The 25,897-nt window shown below is 35.7% G+C and overlaps 1 protein-coding gene across 2 annotated transcripts in view; it reads left to right on the top strand.

Annotated features, from left to right (window-relative positions):
* CNTN6 (contactin 6) overlaps positions 1 to 25,897 on the top strand; it is a 353,237-nt gene that overhangs the window by 300,325 nt on the left and 27,015 nt on the right. For both annotated transcript variants that reach the window (XM_053600445.1, XM_053600444.1), the window contains 5 exons: positions 20,446 to 20,621; positions 20,980 to 21,097; positions 21,737 to 21,895; positions 22,368 to 22,517; positions 25,005 to 25,075. In XM_053600445.1, the coding sequence (XP_053456420.1) occupies positions 20,446 to 20,621; positions 20,980 to 21,097; positions 21,737 to 21,895; positions 22,368 to 22,517; positions 25,005 to 25,075 (674 nt within the window). The remainder of the gene's footprint in view (positions 1 to 20,445; positions 20,622 to 20,979; positions 21,098 to 21,736; positions 21,896 to 22,367; positions 22,518 to 25,004; positions 25,076 to 25,897) is intronic.

The following is a 25,897-nucleotide window of genomic DNA, read 5'->3' as shown; positions in this document are numbered from 1 at the left end:
AGTTAAATCTTTTTAGAAAAAATTTTTCCATGAAAATCATCAGTTCTAGATATTTTGGAATTTGTATTGCAAATAAATTTATCAGAGATTTATACTAATATTACTGCAATCTGTGTGGTATTCTTCATGTTTGCATAAAAGTTGCAAGAGCAGAAAGATCCTCTGTGGAATACAAAATTATCAAAATGTATTTGTGACCTTGCATTTGTCAGCAATGACTGATGTTATTAAAATTATGTCAGTTGAAAATGAAGCTGCTAAAAATATAAATGATGTTGATCTAATACATGCATTAGCAGAAAAGCAATTGTGGAAATTTTAGAAACAATCAAGATATAACTTCAATAAATTATTATTTATTGTATTATATAAAATTATGACAACAGTGTATTTTTTAAAAAAATTTGTACAGTAACTTGCTTTTCCTTTTTTAAATTGTGTAAATTAATTGCGGTTATATTGTTTGCATTTGTTAGGTAAAGTCCTTCTTATATCTCCTGCCACCAAGAGGTGTGCTATACACCCTAACATTGTACCCATTAAGTGGGAGCATGCCCATCTCCCTTCCTCTTTCCCTCCCTCCATTCCATTGTACTCTGCCCCCAACCTTGAATTGATTTGAATTTTTCTCTTATGTTGACATGTATTAGATCATCTACTGGCTTCATAATAAAATTGAGTACATTGGATTATTGCTTCTCAATTCTTGTGATACTTCACTAAGAATAATTTGTTCCAACTCTATCCAGATTGATAGAAAAGATGTAAAATCTCCATCTTTTTCATGGCTGCATAGTATTCCATCGTATACATACACCACAGGTTGATAATCCATTCCTGAATTGGTGGGCATTTAGGTTGTTTTCACATATTGGCAATTGTAAATTGAGCTGCAATAAACAGTCTAGTGCAAATGTCCTTATGATAAAAGGATTTTTTTTCTTCTGGGTAGATGCCTAGTAATGGGATTGCAGGCTCAAATGGGATGTCTAATTTGAGTTCTCTGAGGATTCTCCATACTTCCTTCCAAAAAGGTTGTACTAATTTTCAGTACCACCAACAGTATAAAAGTGTTCCCTTCTCTCCACATCCATTCCAGCATCTGCAGCTTTGAGACTTTGTGATGTAGGCTATTCTCACTTGGGTTAGGTGATATCATGAGTGGTTTTGATTTGCATTTCTCTGATAATCAGGGATGATGAGCACTTTTTCAAATGTTTGTTAGCCATTCATCTGTTTTTATCAGAGAAGGTTCTATTCATATCTCTTGCCCAGTGGTGGATGGAATTGTTTACTCTTTTTTGTTAATTAATTAGAGTTCTCTGAAGATTCTAGTTATCAACCATTTGTCACATTCATACCCTGAAAATTTCTTTTCCCATTCTGAAGACTGTCTTTTTGATGTATTTGTTGTGTCCTTAGCTGTGCAGAAGCTTTTCAGCTCAATTAAGTCTCATTTGTTTATTTTTGTTATTGTTGCAATGGCTGCTGATATGTTTGTCATAAAATCTTTCCCCAGCCCAACATCATCAAGATTTTCCCCACACTTTCTTCTAAGATTTTTATCATTTTGTGTCTTAGATTTAAATCTTTTATCCATCCCGAGTCAATTTTTATAAGTAGCAAAAGATTTGGGTCCAGTTTCAGTCTTTTACATGAGCTTATCCAGTTCTCCCAGAACCATTTGTTGAATAGGGATTCTTTCCCCCACTGTAGGCTTTTGTTTGGTTTATCAAAGACCAAATGGTAAGTAAAGACTGGTTTCATCTCTTGGTTTTCTATCTTGTTCTATATATCTATGTCTCTATTCTTGTGCCAATACCATGCTGTTTTGATTTCTGTGGACTTGTAATATAGCTTGAAATTTGGTAGGGTAATGCCTCCAGCTTTGCTTTCTTTACTAAGAATAGTCTTGGCTATACAGGGTTGTTTCTCGTGCATACAAAATGGCATACAAAATGAAGTACTATTTTTTCCAAATCTTCAAAGTATGATGCCGCTATTCTACTGGGGATTGCATTGAATCTGTAGATTGCTTTGGGTAGAATAGACATTTGGAAAGTGTTGATTCTTCCCAAACAAGAGCATGGTATGTTCTTCCATTTATTGGTACCTTCTGCTATTTCTTTTCTTGGGCTTTCATAATTCTCTTTGTAAAGATCCTTCACCTCTTTTGTTAGGTATATTCCTAAGTATTTCATTTTCTTTGAAGCTACTGTGAAAGTTATTGTGTCCTTGATTTGCATCTCAACTTGGCCTTTATTAGTATATATGAAGACTACTGATTTGTGGATATTAATTTTATACCCTGAGACATTACTATACTTTCTGGTCACTTCCAGGAATTTTGTGTTTGAATCTCTGAGGTTTTCTAAGTATAAGATCATATCATCAGCAAAGAGCAAGAGTTCAGTGTCCTCAACCCCCATTTGGATGCCCTGTATATCCTTCTCTTGCCTGATTCTATTGGCTAGAACTTCCAGCACAATGTTGAATAATAGTGGTGACAGTGGACTTCCTTGTTTGGTTTCAGTTCTAAGTGGAAAAGCTTTCAATTTTACTCCATTCAGTATGACATTCTCTGTGGGTTTGTCATAGATTGCTTCATTCAGCTTAAGAAATGTGCCACTTATGCCTATTTTCATAAGTGTTCTTGTTAGAAAAAGATGCCGAATTTTGTCAAATGCTTTTTCTGCATCTACTGAGAGGATCATATGGTCTTTGTTTTTGCCTTTATTGATATGGTGAATTACAATAATGGTTTAAATATATTAAACCAGCCTTGCATCCCTTGAATGAAGCCTACTTGATTATGATGTATAATATTTTTTAATTTTGTTGAGTAATTTTGCATTGATATTCTTTCATGTAATTGGTCTGTAATTCTCTTTTTTAGCTTGGTCCTTTCCTGGTTTTGGAATCAGGGTGATATTTGCTTCATAGAACATGCTGAGGAAAGTTCCTTCCTTCTGAATGTTTTGGAATAGTTTGTACAATATAGGTACAAGATCATCTTTTAAGGTGTGATAGAATTATGGGGTGAAGCATTTGGTTCCAGGCTTTCTTTTGCTGGAAGAGTTTTATTGTTTCTTCAATCTCAGTTTTTCATATTGGTGTGTTCAAGAGATCTATTTATTCTTGGTTATGTCTAGGGAGATGTTGTGATTCTAGGTGTTGGTCCATTTTCTCTACAAATTTCTGGGCATAGAGTTTTTTATAGTAGTCAGAAACAATCTCTTGTGTTTCTGTGGTATCAGTCGTTATTTCCTCCTTTTCATTTCTCTTTGAAGTTATTAAAGATTTTGCTTTTCTATTTCTAGTCAATCTGGCCAATGATTTATCAATTTTATTTATCTTTCATAGGACCAACCTTTTGTTTCATTCATTTTCTGAATGATTCTTCTGTTTTCAATTTCATTTATCTCTGATTAATTTTAGTTATTTGTTTTAGTTTTGAGATTAGATTGCTCTTCCTTTTCCATTTCTTTTCATTAGATTGTTTATGTGCTCTCTTTCTGTTTTTCAGATGTAGGCATCTAATGAGATAAATTTCCCTCTTAGGACTGCTTTTACAGTGTCCCACAGATTTTGGCAACTTGTGTCTTCATTGTTGTGTTGTAATGATTTCCTTTTCTATTTCTCCCTAGACCCAACTATCATTTAGCATAAGGTTGTTTATTTTCCATGCCTTTGTGAATTCCATCTTTATTGCCTTGTAGTCTCAAAAGATACAAGGTATAATTTCAGTTCTTTTGATTTTTTCAAGGTTTAATTTGTGTCCTAGGATGTAAACTATTTTGGAAAATGTTCAATGGGTTGATGAGAAGAATACATATTCCTTAGCTTCGGGATGGTGTGTTCTGTATATGTCTATTAAGGACAGTTGTTCTAGAGTAACATTTCAGTCCCTTGAATCTTTGTTTAGTTTCTGTTTAGAGGATCTCTCCAGCTCTGCAAGAAGGATTTTAAAGTGCCCTAATATTATGGTATTATGGTATCATATTGCTCAGACTAATTAAGGTTAGTTTCATAAATGTGTTTTACAAATTTAAATTGAATGCCTAAATATTTAGAATTGAAATGTCCTTTTGTTGTATTGTTCCCTTGACCAATATGAAGTATCCATCTTTGTCTGTTTTGACTTCAGTTGCTTTAAGTCCATATGTATATGAGAATAAGATTGCAACTCTCCTTTATTCTGATTTCTATTTGCCTGAAATATTGTTTTCCAACCCCTTACCCTGAGTCTTTCTTTGTCTTTCATGTCTAGGTGTGTTTCCTATAGACAACATATGGATGGCTTGTGCTTTTTTTTATCCAGGAGTTGTATTCATCTTATCTTGTGAAAGTCCATTGCTTAGTTTTATCTTTTGCATCATTGTGGAAGCTAGGTTCTGTTCTTTAGTTCCTGGGTCTTTAATTTGCTAGTGGTCCATTGTGATGGTCAGTGTGGAAAATAGGTCTAAGTATTTCCTATAGAGCTGGTCTTGTTGTGGCAAACTTCCTCAATGTTTTCATATCAGTAAAAGATTTTATTTCTCCATGATTTTTAAAGCTGAGCTTAACAGGATACAGAATTCTGGCCTGAACATCATTTTGTTTAAGAAGGTTAAAGGTAGATGACCATTCTCTTCTGGATTGAAAGGTTTAATTTGAGAATTCCACAGTACCTGATGGGTCTACTCCTGTAGGCCAACTGGTATTACTTCTAGTGCTTGAATAATTTTCTCTTTCACCTTAACTTTGGACAGGTTTACAACAATGTGTCTTGGAGAAGCTCTATTTGAGTTGAGATGATCTTTTGCTATCACTCTGAAAGGAGTGTGTCAGAATATTTGGTGATACTTGGGAAATTTTCATTTATGATATCCTCTAGTAGAGCTTCCATTCCACTGGGGCATTCTTCTTCCCATTCTTGGATACCTATAATGCATAGGTTCGAATCCCTTATGAAGTTCCATAATTATCTCTGAACATTCTGCTTTCTTTCTCTTCTTTATTGCCTATTTAACTTGTGTTAGCTCAATAGCTTTTTCCTCTAGCTCTGATATTCTTTCTTCTCAATGGTCTAATCTGTTATTAATATCTTCTACCACATCTTCAAGTTCCCTGATTGATCGCTGCAATACCTTAAGTTCTGCTATATCCTTTATTCTTCACATCTTTCATCCTTTATTTTGTTCTTTTTTTTATATCCTTTTAGCTATTTTCCTCTTTGTCAGCTATTTCCTTCATTGTATTTACCATCCACATGTTAAATTCCATTTATGTCATTTCTAACATTTCTTTATAGGTGGAATCCTCTGCAGTAGTGACCTCATGATCCCTCGGGGAGTTGCTCTTTTCTGATTTTCTCATGTCAGGATTTTTCTGCTGTTTCTTCCTCACGAGAGTTTTCTTTTTGTTTGCCTCCTTACCATACTATTTTCTTTCACTGCCTCCTCCTGTTTAAGTTACCTTGTCTCTGTCCTTAGGTGTGGACATTTCCTTTTGGTATAAGACCAAGAGGAAGAGAAGAGTGAAGAATAAGAAGGGAGAAAAGATAAAAGAAGAGAAGAGGAAAGGGGGGTAAAAAGAGAGATTGACAAAAAGAAGAAAAGAACAGAAAGAGAGACAGGAGTAATAGTGGCATTCAGCAAGGTGCTTTGACCTTCACTCACAATTTTCATCTGCTGGGAGGTTTGGTTGCTTGGATCCCTCTAGGTCAGGAGCTCTTTACCAGCCCAAGAAGAAACAAGACTCTATATCCACCAAATAGGGTAGGGGAAAAAAATTAAAATAGCAGTTTATCACAGTGGGGACCTGCCAGAGCATGCTTCCAAAGACCAAAACTAGAGGGACTTCCTATACCAGGGGATCAAGGTGTCCTGGAGCCAGATCAATGCTGTGTCACCCCAGCCCAGGCCTTAGAGTGTGGCTCCATCCCATTAATGGAATATCAATCAACAAAGAATAAAATAGATCATAATAATAATAATACTTTATAATGAAGAGGATATATCTTAGTTGTTATTTGAGAAATTTATGTGGGAAAGATAAGAAAAGCAGAGAGATCTTTATAAAAAGAGAGAAAAAGAAAGAAGTGAAAAAGAAAAATAAAAGGAGTAGGAAAACTATAGCAAAAATGGAGCCCTTGTTATTGAAGAAAGTAAAAATGGAAAATTAAAAATACTGCAAAACAACACAAAATAAATACAAACAAACAAAAATACTTGATGGTTAAAATTGGGGTAAAAAAAGACTATCAGGAACAAAATAACTAGCAAAAATGGAGCCCTTGTTATTGAAGAAGGAAACAATGAAAAATTGTAATTACAAAAAAAAGAAGAAAGAATAAAAATCCAGGGGAAAATAAAAAAAAAAATTATGAAAAGAAAACAGTGTGTGTGTTTACACACACACACACACACACACACGTTTTGCCTGACAATAATTGCCATTCTGAGTTATAAGATGCTAATCACAGCTTCTATCTTGCCAAGGAGACCAGGCCCTGTCTTCTTGATTTCTTTTCCTTCAATCCCCACAGGGTTGGGAAGCTGAAGCTCTCGTCACCCTGCCTAGTAGACATGCTTCCACCTAACAAACCACATCCCTTGGTCACATAATGGCTTTCCCAGGAAAGTGTGTGTCACTCAACTCTCTCCAAGGGTCACTGCCCAACTTAGCAGATGTGCCAGAACCAGCCTTGGACTGGGGCCCTGCAGGCTGATCCTGAAATGATGCTCTTCCACAATGGCTATGCCTGGCCAGCAGCCAAACGACAAGACTTCTGCTCCACCCATTGGCTCAGTCCTGGCCTCTGGGCATTATTCAAGATCACTTGCTTACTTGTCCAAGCTCTCCCAAAGTACCTCCAGCTAGTGCTCAAGTCTCCCCCATGCCCTCCCCCCCCAAAAAAAAGCCTGTAGGTCAGGATCTCTGTCTGAGATCCACCTAACTGGCCAGTCTCTGAGAACAAGCAAGTACTTGCCCTCTGTGTGATTCTCCCTGCTTCTGACCTCCTCATTGGCTCCTGGCATCTTCTGCTGCCTCCATGTGTCCCAGACACAATGTTTCTGGGCAGGGCCTGCCAGTCAGAGATGGTTGGAATCCTTTCTCCTCAATTTCACCATATGTGACTGCAAAGGAGCTGGCTCTAATCTGCCATCTTGCTCTCCTCAACAACTTTAATTTTAAATTTTTAAGTGTATGTTGTCATTCATCTAGGATTATTGCCTACATTTTATTTTATAGGTAATACAACATTTTAACAGTAAAGAGGTCAATATTTAGTATCTTTAATGACATATTTCCCCCTGTTTTGCAAAAAAGGCACAGTATATTTTAATTTTGCACAAAGATCTATAATTTGTGTAGCTGGTCTTAATGACATCTAAGGATTTTTCTTAACTGATATCCAGCCTCACCTTTCCCACTCTCATTCCTGTATTTCTTTCATCCTAGGTTTTCTAGGAAAGTGTGTGTCTGCATCTGCCAATAATGGTTCTTCCTCATACAGATCCTTTATAAATGCTCTTGCCGACACAAGGAATGTAGTTACCTCTCCCCAGCTACTATCTTTATCTACCTCTCTCTTACTTACCTTTTACAGCTAAAATAGTTCTTTTGCAATAAACTGACCCCTCAGGATTTACCAGTTAAACATTTTAATAGAATCACTTACTTCTAATATATGGCTCCTATCACAGTTATAACTGTATATTGATTAATATGATTTAATTAATGTCAGCCTCCCTCTGTAGACTTAAATGTCTGTGATGGAAGACACCTCATCTTTTTTAATTTGGTTCAGTTTTTTCCATTTCTCTTACCATCATTAACTCCAATACTTACCAGAGGGTTGGACATATGGTAAGTGCTCAAGAAATACTAGTTACAATGAATTAACTAGTGAAAAATGTGACCATGATAAGTGATAATACAAACATTTCTTATTCATGAAGTCTTAGTCATTATTACCCTACTACTCATGAGCTATGTAAATAGGGAATAATTTATCTATTTTTGCCAATGTGTGGTGTCATAAATGGAAGGAATGGCTGTAATTTTTAATGTTTGAAAATTACTTTAATTGCATAACCTAAAACTTTAAATCTGGGCAGTTATGCTCTGCCAACACATTCAATTAGCCAACTCATCCTTCCTATAAATGTAAATAAGACATTAGTGATTTTTGTCCAGAAAAACTACAAGAGAAAAATATTTTCTCTCATCCTAAAGTATTTTCTTTAAATGCTAGATATCATTTATTCTTATTTTAGGGGAAATATGTAAAGGAGGCATGGAATTAAAAATGAACATAGTCCAGAAACCATTCTTCAAATTTCTCTCTAGAAATAATTAGAATAAAAAAGTGGAAATCTAATATAATAAGGGAAAGGGTATTTTTTTAAAAAATGAAAACATGAAGATATATCTAATGTAGATTAAGACTTTGATTTGTATGCTTTTATTTTTCCATGGTTCTTTATCAATATCCACCTTAAACCCCAAATTATTATTTCCTACTTCCAAATCTTTATTATTAATATATTTGTTAAAAATAGTAATTTTAAAAATATTTGAATAATAAATAAACATGCTATTGGTAAACTGCCAATGCATGTTCATTCATTTGGACTTATAAATAATATCTGAAGGTTTGTTTGGTTTCTTGAGCAGAAAGAAGAAGCTGGAAGGAAATGAACCTTTTAGGACATGTTTTAGAGAATGAAATTTTATCTTATGAATGATCTGTTTAAAAAGAGACTCATCAAGTTTATTTTACTATTTTGAAACTTCTTCATATGAATATTTTTCAAAATAATTTAATAAAACATTCATCCTTCAATATAAATCCTTTAAAACATTTTATCCTTGGTAAGATGGTGCATAGTTACCCAAATGTTTACCTAAGGCTCCATTATAGATACTGAATCATGCTTTTGGTCAATTCTTAACTTTCCAGAATAAAAAACATTCATTCAGTTTTTTAAAACGTAGTCAAAAATGATCTGTCATTCTGAGTCTCTTTAATCAGAAAAAAAGTAGAACTTTCCAGCACAACTAACACTCTTATTTTTTTTCATGTATATATTAATGCATTTATAGGGTACAATGTGCTGATTTCATATAGAATTAGGAATGCTTATATCCCACTGGTTAATATATACTTCATCTCATTTACTTAATTATTGTGTTAAGAGATTTATACTCTATACTAATATATCTGACATGTACCCTTGCATTATACACCATAGGTGTGATCCCACCATTCACCCTCCCTTGATCTGAACTTTCTCCTCCCCTCCATCCCCACTTCTCCCTCCTTCATCTTGGGCCATAGTTGTGATCTAATCTTCATATGAAAATGTGAGAGATTGTAAATTGGTTTCATAATAGTACTGAGTACATTGGATATTTTTCTTCCATTCTTGATATACTTGAGTAAGTAGGATATATTCCACCTCCATCCATGTAAACATAAAGGAGGTAAAGTCCCCATCTTTTTTTAAGGCTGCATAATATTCCATGGTATACATATACTACAATTTATTAATCCATTCATGGGTCAAAGGGCACTTGGGTTTCTTCCATGACTTGGCTATTATGAATTGAGCTGCAATGAACAATCTGGTGCAAATATCTTCATTATAAAGTGATTTTTGGTCTTTTGGATATACATCTAGTGGAGAAATTGCAGGATCAAATGGCAGGTCTACTTTTAGATGACTGAGTATTCTCCATACTTCTTTCCAAAAGGAATATATTAGCTTCCACTCCCAGCAGCAGTGCAGAAGTGTTCCCTTTTCTCCACATCCACGCCAATGTCTGTAGTTTTGGAATTTTGTTATGTGAGTCACTCTTACATGAGTTAGATGATATCTCAAAGTGGTTTTGCTTTGCATTTCTCTGATGATTAAAGATGATGAGAATTTTTTCATGTGTCTGTAGGCCATGTGTCTATCTTCTTCAGAGAAGCTTCTGTTTAAGTCCCTTGCCCACAATGAAATGGGATTACTTGTTCTTTTCTTATTAATAAGTTTGACTTCTCTGTGGATTCTGGTTATCAAACCTTTGTCAGAAGCATAACCTGAAAATAACCTCTTCCATTCTGAGGGCTGTCTGCTTGCTTTACTTATTGTGTTCTTGGCTGTGCAGAAGCTTTTTAGTTTGATCAGATCCCAGTAATGTATTTTTGGTGTTGTTTCAATTGCCCAGAGGGTCCTCCTCATAAAGTATTCTCCAAGGCCTATTTCTTCATGTATTTTTCCTGCATTCTTTCTAAGAATCCTTATAGTTTCATGTCTCAAGTTTAAATCTTTTATCCAGTGAGAGTCAATTTTTGTTAATGGTGAATGGTGTGGGTCCAATTTCAGTCTTCTACCAGTCACCAGCCAATTCACCCAGCACCATTTGTTAAACAGAGAATCTTTCCCCCAATTTATATTTTTGATAGACATATCAAAGATAAAATGATGATAAGTGTCTGGGATCATCTCTTGGTTCTCAATTCTGTTCCATACATCTACTTTTCCATTTTTGTGTCAATACCATGCTGTTTTGATCACTATAGATTTATAATATAGTTCAAAGTCTGCTAGCATGATTCCTCCTGATTTGTTTTTATTTCTGAGTAATGTCTTGTCTATTTGAGGTTTTTCCTGGTTCTATTTAAAATGAAGTGCTATTTTTTCCAGATCTTTAAAGTATAATGGTGGTGCTTTGACAGGGTGCATTAAATTTGTAAATTGCTTTGGGTAATATGGACATTTTAACAATGTTGATTCTTCTAACCATGAGCATGGTATGTTTTTCCATTTGTTAACATCTTCAGCTATTTCTTTTCTCAGAGTTTCATAATTCTCTTTATAGAGATCTTTCACGTCCTTTGTTAGATAAACTCCCAAATATTTCATCTTCTTTGGCACAACTGTAAAGAGGATAGAGTTCTTGACTGTTTTTTGGCTTGACTATTATTAGTATATATAAAAGCTGCTGATATGTGAGTATTAATTTTGTATCCTGAGATGCTACTGTATTCCTTGTTCACTTCTAAGAGTTTTGTGGTTGAGTCCTTGGGATTTTCTCAGCTCTTCAGGATATCCTCAGATCCATCCTTCATAATGACCAGCACAATGATCTACCACCAATGTAAACTCACTCTGAAATTCTTGACCAAAACCCAATTTCCACAGTGGTGAAAAAATTCAAAATGTCCACTGGACTTTCAAAAAACTTGACACTCAATATACTACCTGGCTTACCAATACTCTCAATTAATGTGAATGGCTTAAACTGTCCTCTTAAGAGGCATAGGTTGGCTGACTGGATACAAAAACTCAAGCCAGATATCTTCTGCATACAAGAATCTCATCTAACCTTAAAGGTTAAATATAGACTCAGGGTGAAGGGATAGGCATCTGTAATCCAGGCAAATAGAAATGAGAAAAAAGCAGGGGTGGAAATTTTATTTGCAGATACACTAGACTTTAAACCAGAAACAGGAAGGAAACACAAGGATGGTCAATTCATATTTATTAAGGGAAACACTCAACATGATGAGATGTCAATTATTAACATTTATGGGCCCAACCAGAATGCTCCTCAATTTATAAGGGAGACCCTAACAGACATGAGCAATTTAATATCTTCCAGCACCATAATAATTGGAGATTTTAACACCTCATTAGCAGTGTTGGATAGATCATCCAATAGGAAAATATGCAAAGAAGTTTTGGACTTAGATTTTACCATACAACAATTGAATTTAGCAGATATGTACAGAACATTTCATCCTAACAAAACTGAATACACATTCTTCTGATCAGCCCATGGAACATCCTCCAAAATTAATCACATCTTAGTTCACAAGTCTAACTTCAGCAAATTTAAAAGTATAGAAATTATTCCTTGTATTTTCTCAGATAATCATACAACAAAAGTTGAACTCACCAATAACAGGTATCTGCATACTCATACAAAGACATAGAAACTAAATAACCTTATGCTGAATGATAGCTGGGTCATAAATGAGATTAAGAAGGAAATTGCCAAAATTTTGGAATAAAACAATAATAAAGACACAAATTATCAGAACCTGTGGGATACTGCAAAGGCAGTCCTAAGAGGGAAATTCATAGTGTTGTAAGCCTTCATCAAAAGAATGGAAAGAGAGGAAGTCAATAACTTAATGGGACATATTAAGCAACTAGAAAAGGAACAACATTCCAACCCTAAACCCGGCAGAAGAAAAGAAATAACTAAAATTAGAGCATAATTAAATGAAATCAAAAACAAAAGAATTATTCAAAAGATCAATGAATCAAAAAGTTGGTTTTTTGAAAAATTCAACAAAATTGATAAACCTTTGGCCAACCTAACGAAAATAGAAAATTAAATTCCATAATATCATCAATCAGAAATGACAAAGGCGAAATAACAACAGACACCTCCAAAATTCAAAAAATCCTTAATAAATATTACAAAAAACTTTATTCTCAGCAATATGAAAATCTGAAAAAAATTGACCCCTAATTGGTAAACACCAACTTCTGAGACTTAATCAGAAAAAATTGAAAATGCTGAATAGAGCTATATCAAATACTGAAATAGAATCAACTATACAAAATGTCCCAATAAAGAAAAGTCTGTGGAGAGTGACAGCAAGATGGCAGCTGAGTAACAGCTTCCCTGCAACTGGGCACCATGAGTCTGGGGAGATAAGACTCCAGGCATCTCTGGCTAGTGGGATCTGCCTATAATCATCCCTTTGAGGATACAGGGAATCAGCGAGAGACTTCTGGACCCCAAGAGGAGGACAAAAACTGTGGAAAATTGGCAAGTGATCGTGTGTGTTCAATCAGTCTAATCCTGCTGGCAGCTGTAAGTACAGCAGCAGCGAGATTGCAAACTGGAAAGACCTTACCTGTGAACTGTTTTGGTGTTTTTGGACTTGGCACTCAGTTGAACTGCCTTTGGGAGAGCTTGAGTAGGAGTGCAGTGAACTTTAGGCATTGTCTAGGGCCCCACACTGAGCCGGAGCTGGACGGAGCTAATACTGTTTGGCTGTGGGCCGCAGGAAGCCATTGTGAGAGAACTGCCCCAGCAAGCTCCGCCCTCAGGGTTGCAGAGCAAGGATAGGGCGGAAACTAGTAACCTATGACTGAGCAGCCTAAAGGTGGGGACTGAGCCACCTTACAACCTTAACCCTCAGGGGCAGAGTGAGACCAGTTTTGGCACACTGGGTAAGTGGATAGCCACTTCAGCAGTGATCCCAGTGACAAGCACTTTCCTGGGAAAACTTCTGCTTAGCCAACTTTAGAAGTTTAAAATGCCTTTTAAGAGGGCTGAAGAGAGATTTAGGGTCTACACCCTGTGGGGTTTGAGAAATCAGTGGAGGCCTCCAGTCGTATCAGCTCTGTGATTAACATCTCATACCCCAGAAGACCACCTGTTGCCCAGACAATATTCAACAAGATATATATACTGATTTGTTTTTGGTTGTTTTGTTTGTTTGTTTGTTTTTTATTTTGTTGTTGCTTTGTTTTTTAATTTCAAACTTTTCTGTACAGATTTTTTCTTTTCTTATTTTTCTTTCTTTTATTTCTCCATTTTTCTAGTTTAAATACAATTTCCCATTGCTGCCTTTTTCAATAATTAGAACTTCATTTTTGCTAGTGTTTCTACCCCTATTATTTGCTTTTTCACCCAATTTTATCCCATAAAGTTTTCTGTTAGCTTGTTTTGGTTTGATTTATAGCATTTTTGTCTTTCCTCTCTACTTGGTGGAGGTAGGTTACTGTGTCTGATCTGGTTAGCAAAGAGCTGCTGACCTCAAGAGAACCACCAAACCTGGCACCTTGAGAGGTTGGAGTTTTTTTTTAAGGTTGTGTCAAAGTACCCTACTGTACACCTGTATTGCTCTGTCTACCTCTTTCTGTTTCTCTCTTCTTTATGTCAATATTCCCTTTTACCCACCCCCTCTCCTTTCTCTCTATTTTCTTTTCATGCATTCTTTCTTTCTTTTATGCCTTCTTGCTCTTTAACCTTCTCATCCTTCTGGTCCTGTACCAAAATGACTCATTGAAACCTTAGTCCAAAGGCACAGGAACTTAAAGAGCAAGAGGAAGTGAAAGGAAAATTAGGGCAAGGAAACACATAAAAGAAATCACTCATGAGGAAGAATCAGCAGAAAACTCCGGGTAACATGAAGTACCAGACCAGAGCAACCCCTCCAAGGGACAATGAGGTAGCTACTGCAGAGGATTCTACCTATAAAGAAATGTTAGGAATGACAGAAAGGGAATTTAGAATACGCATGATGAAAACAATGAAGGAAATGATGGAAACAATGAAGGAAACTGCTAATAAAGTAGAAAATAACCAAAAGGAAATCCAAAAACAGAATCAAATAAGAGATGAACGATATGAATAATATGGAAAGGATATAGCGGAGATGAAGGAACTAAAGCAAGGGAACTTAAAGATGCCATGGAAAGTTTCAGCAACAGGTTAGACCATGCAAAGAAAGAATTTTGGAGGTAGAGGACAAAGTTCTTGAGATAACTCAGATAGTTAAAGAGGCAGAAAAGAAGAGAAAGAAAGCAGAGCATTCACTGACAGAATTATGGGAATTTATGAAGTGTTCCAACGTACAAGTTATAGGAATCCTAGAAGGGGAAGAAGAATGCCCCAGAGGAAGGGAAGCCATACTAGAGAATGTTATAAATGAAAATTTCCCAAATATCACCAAAGATTCTGACACACTGCTTTCAGAGGGATATCGGACCCCAGGTCACCTCAACTCTAAACAAGCTGCTCTAAGACACATTGTGATGAACCTGTCCAAAGTCAAGACCAAAGAAAAGATTCTGCAAGCTGCCAGGAGCAAGCGCCAGTTGACCTACTGGGGCAATTTCGTCAGAGTGACTGCAGACTTCTCTAATGAAACTTTCCAAGCAAGAAGACAATGGTAATATACCTTTAATCTACTTAAACAGAACCATTTCAAGTCCATAATTCTATACCCTGCTAAGCTAAGCTTTAAAATTGATGGAGAAATCAAATCATTTATGGATATACAAACTTTGAGGAAATTTGCCACAACAAGACCAGCTCTACAGGAAATACTTCAACCTGTTCTACACACTGACCATCACAATGGATCAGTAGCAAAGTAAGAACTCAGAAATTAAAGGAAAGAACCTAACTTCCACACTGATGCAAAAGAAAAAACTAACCAATGGACTCTCACAAAATAAGATGCACAGAATACTACCGCACTTATCAATTATCTCAATAAATGTTAATGGCTTGAATGCCCCAATGAAGAGACATAGATTGGCTGACTGGATTAAAAAACACAAGCCATCCATTTGCTGTCTGCAAGAAACACGCCTGGCTTCAAAAGAAAAATTAAAATTCGGGGTCAAGGTTTGGAAGACAATTTTTCATGCAAATGGAATTCAGAAGAAAAGAGGAGTTGCAATCTTATTTTCAGATACTTGTGGATTTAAACCAAGTAAAGTCAAAATAGACAAAGATGGTCACTTTATATTGGTCAAGGGAAAAATACAACAAGAAGACATTTCAATTCTAAATATTTATGCACCCAATTTAAATGCTCCTAGATTCTTGAAGCAGACCTTACTCAGTCTGAGCAATATGATATCCGATAATACCATAATAACAGGGGAATTTAACACTCCTCTCACAGAGCTGGATAGATCCTCTAAGCAGAAATTAAACAAAGATATAAGAGATTTAAATGCAACCCTAGAAAAACTGTGCTTGATAGATGCATATAGAACACTCCATCCCACAGATAAAGAATATACATAATTCTCATTGCCCCCAGAAACATTCTCCAAAATTGATCATATCCTAGGACACAAAGCAAACCTCAACACAATAAAGGAATTGAAAATTTACCTTGTATCGTCTCAGACCATAAGGCACTAAAGGTGGAACTCAACAAAAACGTTCCACCCCACACAAATGCATGGAAATTAAACAACCTTCTGTTGAATAACAGATGGATGCAGGAACAAATAAAACAGGAAATCATTAACTTCCTTGAGCATAAAAACAATGAAGACACATGCTACCAAAACCTGTGGGATACTGCAAAGGCTTCTTTGAGAGGAAAATCTTTCCCTTTAGATGTCTACATTCGAAAAACAGAAAGAGAGCACATCAACCAACTCACAAGCCTTCTTATAGAATTGGAAAAAGAAGAACAATCTAAGCCTAAACCTAGTAGAAGAAAAGATATATCCAAAATCAAGTCAGAGATCAATGAAATTGAAAACAGAAGAATCATTCAGAAAACTAATGAAACAAGAAGTTGGTTTTTTGAAAAAATAAATAGATAAACCATTGGCCAGATGAATGAGAAATAGAACAGTAAAATCTCTAGTAACCTCAATCAGAAATGATAAAGGGGAAATAACAACTGATCCAATAGAGATACAAGAGATCACCTCTAGAATACTACCAGAAACTCTATGTCCAGAAATCTGACACAGGATCATGTCAAATCCGATATTTGGAATCACACCTTCTCCCTAGACTTAGCCAGGAAGAAATAGAGCTCCTGAACAGACCAATTTCAAGCACTGAGATCAAAGAAACAATAAAAAAGCTTCCAACCAAAAAATGCTCTGGTCCAGATGGCTTCACACCAGAATTTTATCAAACCGTCAAGGAAGAACTTATTCCTGTACTGCAGAAATTATTCAAAAAAATTGAGGAAGAAGGAATCCTCCCCAACACTTTCTATGAAGCAAACATCACCCTGATACCAAAACCATGAAAAGACCCAACCAAAAAGGAGAATTTCAGACCAATTTTACTCATGAATATAGATGCAAAAATTCTCAACAAAATCCTAGCCAATAGATTACAGCTTATCATCAAAAAAGTCATTCATCATGATCAAGTAGGTTTCATCCCAGGGATGCAAGGCTGGTTTGAGATATGCAAGTTCATAAACGTTATCCACCGTATTAACAGAGGCAAAAATAAAGATCATATGATCCTCTCAATAGATGCAGAAAAAGCATTCAATAAAATCCAGCATCCTTTTCTAATTAGAACACTGAAGAGTATAGGCATAGGTGGCACATTTCTAAAACTGATTGAAGCTATCTGTGAGAAACCCACTGCTAACATTTTACAGAATGGAGTAAAACTGAAAGGTTTTCCTCTTAAAACTGGAACCAGACAAGGTTGTCCTCTGTCACCTTTACTATTCAACATAGTGCTGGCAGTTCTAGCCAATAGCCAAAACAATTAGGCAAGACAAGGAAATAAAGGGAATCCAAATGGGAGCAGAGGAGGTCAAACTCTCCCTCTTTGCTGATGATATGATCTTATACTTAGAGAATCCCAAAGACTCAACCACAAGACTCCTAGAAGTCATCAAAAAATACAGTAATGTTTCTGGATATAAAATCTATGTCCATAAGTCAGTAGCTTTTGTATACGCCAATAACAGTCAAGATGAGAAGCTAACTAAGGACACAACTCCCTTCACCATAGTTTCAAAGAAAATGAAATACCTAGAAATATACCTAACAAAGGCGGTGAATGACCTCTATAAAGAAAATTACGAAATCGTCAGAAAGGAAATAGCAGAGGATATTAACAAATGGAAGAACATACCATAATCATGGATGGGAAGAGTCAACATTGTTAAAATGTCTATACTTCCCAAAACAATCTACCTATGCAATGCCATTCCTATTAAAATACCAACATCGTATTTTCAAGATTTGGAAAAAATGACTCTGCGTTTTGTATGGAACCAGAAAAAAACCCATATAGCTAAGGCAGTTCTTAGTAATAAAAATAAAGCTGGGGGCATCACCATACCAGATTTTATGCTGTACGACAAAGTCATAGTGGTCAAGACAGCATGGCACTGGCATAAAAATAGAGACATAGACACTTGGAATCAAATAGAAAACCAAGAAATGAAACTAACATCTTACAACCACCTAATCTTTGATAAACCAAACAAGAACATACCTTGGGGGAAAGATTCTCTATTCAATAAATGGTGTTGGGAGAACTGGATATCCACATGTAAAAGACTGAAACTGGACCCACACCTTTCCCCACTCACAAAAATTGATTCAAGATGGATAAAGGACTTAAATTTAAGGCATGAAACAATAAAAATCCTCAAAGAAAGCATAGGAAAAACCCTGGGAGATATTGGCCCGGGGAAAGACTTCATGAAGAAGACTGCCATTGCAATTGCAACAACAACAAAAATAAACAAATGGAACTTCATTAAACTGAAAAGCTTCTGTACAGCTAAGGAGACAACAACCAAAGCAAAGAGACAACCTACACAATGGGAAAGGATATTTGCATATTTTCAATCAGACGAAAGCTTGATAACTAGGATCTATAGAGAATTCAAATTAATCCACATGAAAAAAGCCAACAATCCCATATATCAATGGGCAAGAGACATGAATAGAACCTTCTCTAAAGAATGCAGATGAATGACTAACATATGAAAAAATGTTCATCATCCCTATCTATTAGAGAAATGCAAATCAAAACCATGCTGAAATACCATCTAACCCCAGCAAGAATGGCCCACATCACAAAATCTCAAAACTGCAGATGCTGGTGTGGATGTGAAGAGAAGGGAACACTTTTACACTGCTGGTGGGACTGCAAACTGGTACAACCTTTCTGGAAGGAAGTATGGAGAAACCTCAAAGTACTCAAGTTAGACCTCCCATTTGATCCTGCAATCCCGTTACTGGGCATCTATCCAGAAGGAAAAAAATCCTTTTATCATAAGGACACTTGTACTAGACTGTTTATTGCAGCTCAATTTACAATCGCCAAAATGTGGAAACAGCCTAAATGCCCACCAACCCAGGAATGGATTAACAAGCTGTGGTATATGTATACCATGGAATACTATTCAGCCATTAAAAAAAATGGAGACTTTACATCCTTCGTATTAACCTGGATGGAAGTGGAAGACATTATTCTTAGTAAAGCATCACAAGAATGGAGAAGCATGGATCCTATGTACTCAATTTTGATATGAGGACAATTAATGACAATTAAGGTTATGGGGGGGGAAGCAGAAAGAGGGACGGAGGGAGGAGGGTGGAGCCTTGGTGTGTGTCACACTTTATGGGGGCAAGACGTGATTGCAAGAGGGACTTTACCTAACAATTGCAATCAGTGTAACCTAGCTTATTGTACCCTCAATGAATCTCCAACAATAAAAAAAAAAAAAAAAAAGATCCTAGCAAACAGAATCCAGCAACATATAAAAGGAATCATACACCATGACCAAGTGGGTTTTATCACAGGGTCTCAAGATTGGTTCAATATACATAAATCTATAAATATAGTACATCACATAAACTAAAAAACAAAGACCATCTGATTCTCTCAGTAGATTCAGAAAAAGCTTTTGACAATATCCAGCATCCTTTCATGATCAGAACACTTAAGAAAATAGGTACAGAAGGGACATTTCTTAAACAGGTAGAGGCCATCTACAGCAAATCCACAGCCAATCATATTGTATGGAGTAAAACTGAAAATATTTCCACTCAGAAATGGAACCAGGCAAGGTTGCCCATTGTCTCCACTTCTTTTTAGCATTGTAATGGAACACTCTTAGAATTGTCTTTTGAAATGTTACCATTTGGGCGGCGCCTGTGGCTCAAGGAGTAGGGCTCTGGTCCCATATGCCGAAGGTGGCAGGTTCAAACCCAGCCCTGGCCAGAAACCACAAAAAAAAAAAAAAAAAAAAAAAGAAATGTTACCATTTGTAGAACAAACATTGATACTAAAAGTGGAATTTCTGGGAGGAAGTTTTCTATGAAGTATGCATAATTCTAACATTGCAAGATCTGGCAAAAAAAGGAAATAGCTTCTCTATTCATCTCTAGATAACATATTATTACCAGAACTATGTCAAAGATAGAATATTTTGCATTCATACTCTTAAATATAAATAGGTGAGTATAAATCTCTATATTAACTAAGGTGGTTACAAGCTAAAGGGCACAGTTCATCTCATAGTATATGAAGTTAACAGAGACTGTTTGTATGTCTTACTTATGTGTCAGTTGTAATTTAATGATTGCAATTTCAGCATAAAAGATAATAAAGTCAGTGTGGTGCATTCTATGTGTATGGAATGCCACCTTTGGAGGTCTACAGTGTCCTGTAAATATGCCCATATAAAGAATGAATAAAGCCAGGTATTTAATTATAAGTAATATATTACACCAATAATAAATACTGTTCATTTGAAAAAAAGGAAATAGAATTTTTTTATAGTGGATAGTAGAACTCCAAGTTGCATTTATACAATCAAATAATTATAAAATAATTCAAAAATGTGTATTTTGTAGCCATATCCTGGCATTTTATAAGCCTTTTAAAATTTTTTTTTTTTTTTCTCAACAGAGAGGACTGTCATTACCATCCCACCTTCCAAAATGGATGTGACGGTTGGTGAGAGCATAGTTCTACCATGCCAGGTGTCCCATGACCCAACCATTGAAGTCATGTTTGTATGGTCTTTCAATGGTGATGTTATAGACTTAAAAAAAGGAGTAGCCCATTTTGAAAGGATTGGAGGAGTAAGTTATTGCAATTTTTTAGGTGCTTGACAAAATGAATCAAGTCTTTTACATGAATCACCATCTTTCATTATTATTCTCCCCTCTTTATTTGATAATCACTGTTTTTGAAGCCGCATCTGTGTTTGTTTTGTTTGATTTTGTTTTATGTTTTTCATGGAAAGTATTTGTTTTCTAGATGTCATTATATAATAATGGGGAAGGATAATAAAAGGAATCCTATAGAAGAAGGCACAGTGACATAGTATAACTTTTAATTTCAGAATTGTTTTATTTCATATTCATCCAGCTATAAAAATAAAATAGGACCTGCTGTATGTAATTATATTTGTATCCATTTTTCCCTTTCTATATTCAGGAATCTGTTGGAGATTTGATGATAAGGAATATTCAGCTAAATCATTCAGGAAAATATCTATGCACTGTACAAACAACTCTAGAAAGTTTATCTGCTGTAGCTGATATCATTGTTAGAGGTATGCATACGTGGTGAAAATGATCATATTATTTATGATATTCTTCACGGTCAAAATGTTGTTATGTAAATGGTAGATCTTTGGGAACCACATCATAATAAGGAGGTGAGATAAAAAGTATAGTTTCTTTTTCTTTTTTCTAAACTCCAAAACTTCAGGATATAGGCAATATAGTTATGTATATTGAATTGAGCAGGTTTTATCTATTTATAAAGAATGGTCAGGCTCAGCAAGAAGGGTGAGTCCCTACAACTTAGACTTGCCTGGTGTTTATAATAAGCCATTCTTGTCAGAGCAGAATCAAATCCACATGTTCCTATAGGTCTCCATATTAATTCCATTTACTTGAGTTAGATTTTGACAGAGAAATGGTTCTCAATCTTTGATATTAGTTTCCTGTTGGATTATATGCAACCATCTATGATTGGCATTTTCTTATCTCTAAAAAAGCATTTCTAAATGAATGTCTTATTGTGTAAGCTAAATTAATAGGACTTTATCTCTAATAATGTGCTGTAAATACATCAAGATCGCTTTTTTTAATTTTCTAAGCGTAACAGGTAAAAGTAAACCATCCTTGTCTCAAATCAATGAATTTAATTATCTCTAATATAGTCATCATAACACACCCTTTTCAAGGTCCTCCAGGTCCTCCAGAGGATGTAAAAGTGGATCACATTTCTAGTACTACTTCTCAACTAAGCTGGAAACCCGGCCCAAATAATAACAGTCCCATTCAAATATTTACTATTCAAACTCGGACACCATTTTCTGTGGGTTGGCAGGCTGTTGCTACAGGTGAGCTTCATTAAGTATGTTTGGATAATTTTCTAACAATAACATACTTTTTAATGTAATATTTTAATAAATATAATCTAATAATTTTTTCTTTTTTTATTAAGTTATTTGTACATAGATCATGCATAATTTATGCCATTATGGGATTCAATGTGTTGATTATTTGTACAAATTGGAGTGCTTACATCCTACTAATTAACATAGCCTTCACCTCATTTACCCAATTACAGTGTTAAGACATTTGTGTTTTACACCTGGTAGATCCAACTTGTACTTGCAATATGCTCCACAGGTGTGGTCCCCCTAATAACCCTCCTTCTATCGACCTACCCCGACTCCCTTCCCTGCCTTGTCTCCTTCCCTCCTTCATCTTAGGCTATAGTTGTGATTTTTATTTAATGTATACTTTTGTATAATTATTTGCTTTTGACAAATGCCAATTTATTTGCCGTAAGTGTCCTATTTTTTTTAGTTCCAGAAATTCTTAGCGGTAAGACATACAATGCAACGGTGGTTGGTTTGAGTCCTTGGGTTGAATATGAATTTCGTGTTGTCGCTGGCAACAGCATTGGGATTGGAGAACCAAGTAAACCATCAGAATTGTTAAGAACTAAAGCCTCAGGTAAAGAATCATTGTCTTCTAAATGTGTAGGATCATTTCTTACACAAATTTCTTTACAAATCTTAAAGAAAACAATAAAGAAGTATTTTTATGGATCTTGTACTCTTTTTGGCTCAAAATCAAAGTCTGCTGACCAATAACTCTCATTTTCCCATTTTTATGTCACAAGGCAAGGTGTATTCCCCTAGATAGTAGGTTCAATAAGGCATGACTACCTTTAAGCAAGCATGTCAAAATAAGAATTTTTCAGAAGCTGTGTTTTTATCCCATCTACTTTCTAGCCAAAATCCAATAGAGAATTTGCAAATTTGTAGATGCAAATGAATTACTGCTTGTTTCATTAAAATGTTATAGCCAAGACTTAATTGAGACTCTGTTGGTGCAGTGAGCCATACATTTTCATCTATTTCTCAACTCTGACCTAGTTGTGGCTTCATTGAGCAATAGTATAAATTCTTTTACATGCAAATGAGGGAAATCCTAAACTCATTGAACAGAAGCACTAATTGGGCATTAATTGGTTCACGGAAGAGCAGAACACAAGTGGAAGCTAGCTCAGATATCATGCCAATTAGACTATTTTCGGTGGATCCTCTTTGTTCCACTCAGATTTTCACATCCAGCACATTTGATCTGCCCACCATATGTGGTTCTCAAAGTTCACATTCTCATTCAGTCACATAAGTGAAGGATCACTTTGCTGCGGCTGTCTTAGTTTAACAATCATGAGCTACCTCACTAAAGTGTGCACAATTGTCAGATGTCAAAAATCAATTTTTAAACTATAAATAAGGTTATATTTTTACCATTGGATCAGGGCTGGAAAAGAAACATACTTAGCCAGGAACAGTGGCTCGTGCTTGTCATCTCAGCTACTTGGGAAGCTGTGGCAGGAGAATCATGGCCAGGAGTTTGAGAAAAGCCTGGGCAACATAGTGAGACCCTATCTCTAAAAATGAAACAGAAAGAACAGGCCAGACATGTTGGCACACAACTATGGTTCCAGCTACTCGGAAGGCTTGAGCATGGGGTTTGGGGACTGCTGTGAGCTATAATGATGCCAATGCACCCCTGGGTGACAGAGTGAGATTCTGTCTCCAAAAATAAAAACACATTTGGCAGCAATATCATCAAGTTAAATCGAGCTAGAAGTTCAGAACTCAGAGGAAATTTCTTCATTATACAGAAGAAGAAAATTAAGACTATTATGTTAGCTGGTTGTTTCTCACAGACTGAGTTTGAATCCAGACCTCCTGTTGTCTGCATCTCGCATTCTCTAAAACAGTGGGTCTTCATCTAGATGAGCAATAGATTAGCCAAAGAAAGGTAAATACAGAACTCCCCAAGCAGTAGCGTGTACCCATTGGGTCAGACTCTGCAGGTGTGACCCATGACTCTAGATAATTACTTTAGTTTCTGGTTGGTTGTTTACAGTTGATTTATATTTTGGTAGCTTTGGGCAGGGTTGACCCAAACTCTGAATCTTTTATAGTAAAGTTTGTGTGCCACCTTCTACTAACCATTAACACTCTGCTATTTCTGTAACATGATGAGACTGGTGGTATTCGTACTGATTCATATCATATCGAGTCTCTCCCCTTCCCTCTCCTCTCTCTCTCTCTCTTTTCTTTGGATATTATCAAAGACCAACTTCTCAGAATAATTCTAGGTTTAAGCATAGTTAATTGAGAAATTGCATAAAGAAAGGAACTTTCTGTTTCTTTAAGAATAGTGGAAACTTTGTTGAGAATAAATTAAAGTACAATTTAAAGTAATGTTTCTTCCATAACTAAACTATGCAAAGGTCCTGAAATAGTGTCACTATAAGCTGTCAAATACTATAAACCTAGCAACTATGTAGGATCCACCCTGATTCAAGCTGTAGACAGAGGGTTCCTTCCCCCAATCACATGCCTGACAGAAGAAAAATCTGACTTTGTAAGTGAAAAGTCAGATTTCTTTTGTCCTCTACTGAGAGATGTGAGATTCAATTTTAAAACAAGAATTTGTTTATTTGCATATTTGGGGGGTTTAATTTTAAATGTTAAAATATCCTGATGACTAATAAAGAGAAACATTATTTTTAGTTTGTTTATTGAAAAAATAATTAATTAATATATTGCCTCAGTAACTTGTTTACAGCACAACTGTATAATTAGGCACTAAATCAGCAGTGTCACAGCTACCATCTGAATAGAACATCATTTTGCCAATTAGTAGATGATGCATAATAATGTCAAATACCCGATGTTACTCAATTTTTAATTAATTTTGGAACCAGGGTGCTCATGTATCAAACACAACTGTGTCCTCTCTCTTAGAAATCTGGATATGTGTAAACACAATTTATGTTTATTAAAAATCCCAAACTCTTCTCACAATGTGCCTGTGTGAGATTTTGAAAGGTGAAGTCCAAAAGACAAAATTCTTCCTGGTAAAGACATACTTTAATAACTGCCATCCCACATGTCTCTTGGTTACTTTTAGTCCCTGTTGTGGCGCCAGTAAACATCAACGGAGGTGGAGGAAGCCGGTCGGAACTCGTCATTACGTGGGAGGTAATTTTTTGTCCAACTGAGGTATTTTGAAGGAAGAAGACTTAGCTGGCCAGGAAGAATCCTGAAAAACAAAAAGAAGGTTTACTTGATCACTATTGAGAATATAAAAAACCATCCTGATGATGCATTGTTTAGAGGGCATTTTAGAAACTTTTGCTATGTCTACTGAAGTGAGATAGTATGTCTAACTCAGCACGATTTCCTTCAAAATATATGAAAACAACTCCAATACTTTTTGAACATGGGTCCTTACCATTTTCATTATTACTTGACGAATTAGGCTTTGTTTTATTTATTACCCATGCACTGTCTATTGTGAATGAGGTGACCTCCACAGAGTACAGGCAAGAAAACAAACAAACAAAAAAACCCCCCACAAATTCTTGTCCTAATGCTGCTCTTTATATCCTGTGAATTTATTCTTCTCCCGCATCAAGATATAAACTTAGGTACATGGAATAGTCATTATTCTTAAATATTAACACACAGGCCGATTTCTTTTACTTACTAAAAATTTCAGTCCTGTTTATTTTCATAAATTTTAGACTTCCAATTGATCTAAAGTTTCTCATTTTCAGTAGCCCAGGCCTGCCTCCCCCTGGGACTTGTATACTGTGGAAGGGAACACATGGTCAGCTCTTCAGCTTTTCTTCCTTTTTCTCTTTATCTTATCCTTCCTCATTGGCTGTATTGCTCCTGAATTTTCCAGAGTCATACAGAGTTGGGGGTGGGAGGAGAGAAAAGAGGCAGCAAAGTTCCTGGTTGCTGGTAGATTTGTATCAATCTGGCTTTGGTGTACTCAGAATATGGCAAATGAGCAGA

Source organism: Nycticebus coucang, chromosome 8 (assembly GCF_027406575.1).
Source record: "Nycticebus coucang isolate mNycCou1 chromosome 8, mNycCou1.pri, whole genome shotgun sequence".
In the NCBI taxonomy this organism is placed as follows: Eukaryota; Metazoa; Chordata; class Mammalia; order Primates; family Lorisidae; genus Nycticebus; species Nycticebus coucang.
The sequence above is the reverse complement of the archived record's forward strand: the minus strand, read 5'-3'. Positions and strand labels throughout refer to the sequence as shown.